The following is a 1,852-nucleotide window of genomic DNA, read 5'->3' as shown; positions in this document are numbered from 1 at the left end:
ATATATACATATATATATATATATTTATATATACATATATATATATATATTTATATATAAGGATAAGACCGTTATTTAAAATAACGATCCTATCAGGTGGCCAACCAGCATGGGAAGAAAAACCTTATATGTAATAATTATTATTAAAATTATAATTGAGGGTATCTAAGATACCAACATGCTAGCAATGATGTGGTTTTGGAGTCAGGCTTTGGTTGCCATTTCTAGCATGGTGGTATCTTAGATACCCTCAATTATAATTTTCTATACACACACACATATATATAATATATATTCCCCCTCCCAGGGGGGGGCCTTGCAAGTTACTCAGTGACCCTGTCAGTGCTGATGCCACATAAAAAGCACCAGTGATAGAGCTATATCAAAAGTAATCATGAGCTTAACGCTCTAACCACTATGCCATATCCTTCCATAAAGATGGTTAAGCTACTCCTAAGAATAATACTTTAAGCACCTTTATTCCAGAATATAGGTAATATTCTCTAAATCAGCTGCCCTCAATCTTTTTTACACCATGAACTGGTTTTGTGCTAGACAAGTTTTCCACAGGCTACAAGATCATGGACATAACAGAATACAATAAAGTGCATAATAATAATAATAATAATAATAATAATAATAATAATAATAATAATAAAAATAATTTAACATTCATTTTCCATGTTGGTATGGGTTGGACCATCTGACAGGCGCTGGCAAGCAAGAGAGCTGCCCAGGCTCCAATTGTCTGTTTTGGCATGGTTTCTACAACTGGATGCACTTCCTAACACCAACCACTTTACAGAGAGTACTGGGTGCTTTATATGTGGAACCAGCACAGGTAATGTATATACGACACCAGCATGGGTGCTTCCCCATGTGGCACTGGCAAGGGTGCTTTTTACATGGTACTGGCATGGCTGCTTCTTATGTGGCACCGCCATGGGTGCTTTTCTACCTGACACTGGCACAATTACTTTTTACATGGCACCAGCATAAGTGCTCTCCCATGTGGCACTGGCATGAATGCTTTTTACATGGCACCAGCACCCGTGAGCCTGCAAGACACGGACCTCTTAGCTGAGAAGGAGAGCAGGTGCATGACTGTAAAGGACATGCCTGTATGTATGTCTTCTGAGTCCGATGTGTCTTTTCAAGCACAGCAAGTGACCGGAGGTCTCAGTCCCTTCTTGTCTCCTCAGAGAGGCCATAATATATAAATTAATTATTACAAATATATTGTAAAGATAATATATATATATATAATGTAAAACACCCAGGAGACTGCAATATGATCCAGCTGCCACACAAATGCCCTTCCAATCAGGGACTGACGATAGTCTCCAGCAGCTTCACACAGCTATCTGAAATTAAGCCAAATGATCCATGGCCTGATACAGGCCTGCAGTCTGGTGGTCAGGGATCCTTGCTCTACAGGATACAGCAGAAAATATATATATATTCTATCAGATCTGAAATACATAAATCAAGAACGGTCACCTGAAAAGCTACATTAGGATACCTTACCTGAGCCTGACTGTAATGCTTCTTAGAGACTTTGCCCACAATAAATATCTGTTGTTGGGAAATTTCTAGGTCTTTGTAAATACCAATATCTTTGGCTGAGCCATATGCTGCCCTGAACAGCAACTGTGTCTGAAAGACAGAATTTGAAGGAAGGTAATGGTAAAATGCATGAAAAACTAGTAATGAACGAAGGAATTAAAACAAAGCAAAGAAATTTAGTAAAGATTGTCAACGTGCGTAGGAGTGGCTGCGTGGTAAGTAGCTTGCTTACCAACCACATGGTTCCGGGTTCAGTTCCTTGTGAGTGGATCTGGTAGACAGAAAC

The 1,852-nt window shown here is 39.1% G+C and overlaps 1 protein-coding gene across 7 annotated transcripts in view; it reads right to left on the bottom strand.

Moving 5' to 3' along the window:
* Window positions 1–1,416: 1,416 nt before the first annotated feature.
* LOC106870348 (protein retinal degeneration B-like) overlaps window positions 1,417–1,852 on the bottom strand; it is a 139,610-nt gene continuing 139,174 nt past the window's right edge. For all 7 annotated transcript variants that reach the window (XM_052976997.1, XM_052976996.1, XM_052976998.1 and 4 more), the window contains one exon: window positions 1,417–1,656. In XM_052976997.1, coding sequence (XP_052832957.1) covers window positions 1,432–1,656 — 225 coding nt within the window. In that variant the 3' untranslated portion in view covers window positions 1,417–1,431. The remainder of the gene's footprint in view (window positions 1,657–1,852) is intronic.

This window comes from Octopus bimaculoides, chromosome 26 (assembly GCF_001194135.2).
Source record: "Octopus bimaculoides isolate UCB-OBI-ISO-001 chromosome 26, ASM119413v2, whole genome shotgun sequence".
Lineage (NCBI taxonomy): Eukaryota > Metazoa > Mollusca > Cephalopoda > Octopoda > Octopodidae > Octopus > Octopus bimaculoides.
This window is presented reverse-complemented; position numbering and strand designations above follow the sequence as displayed.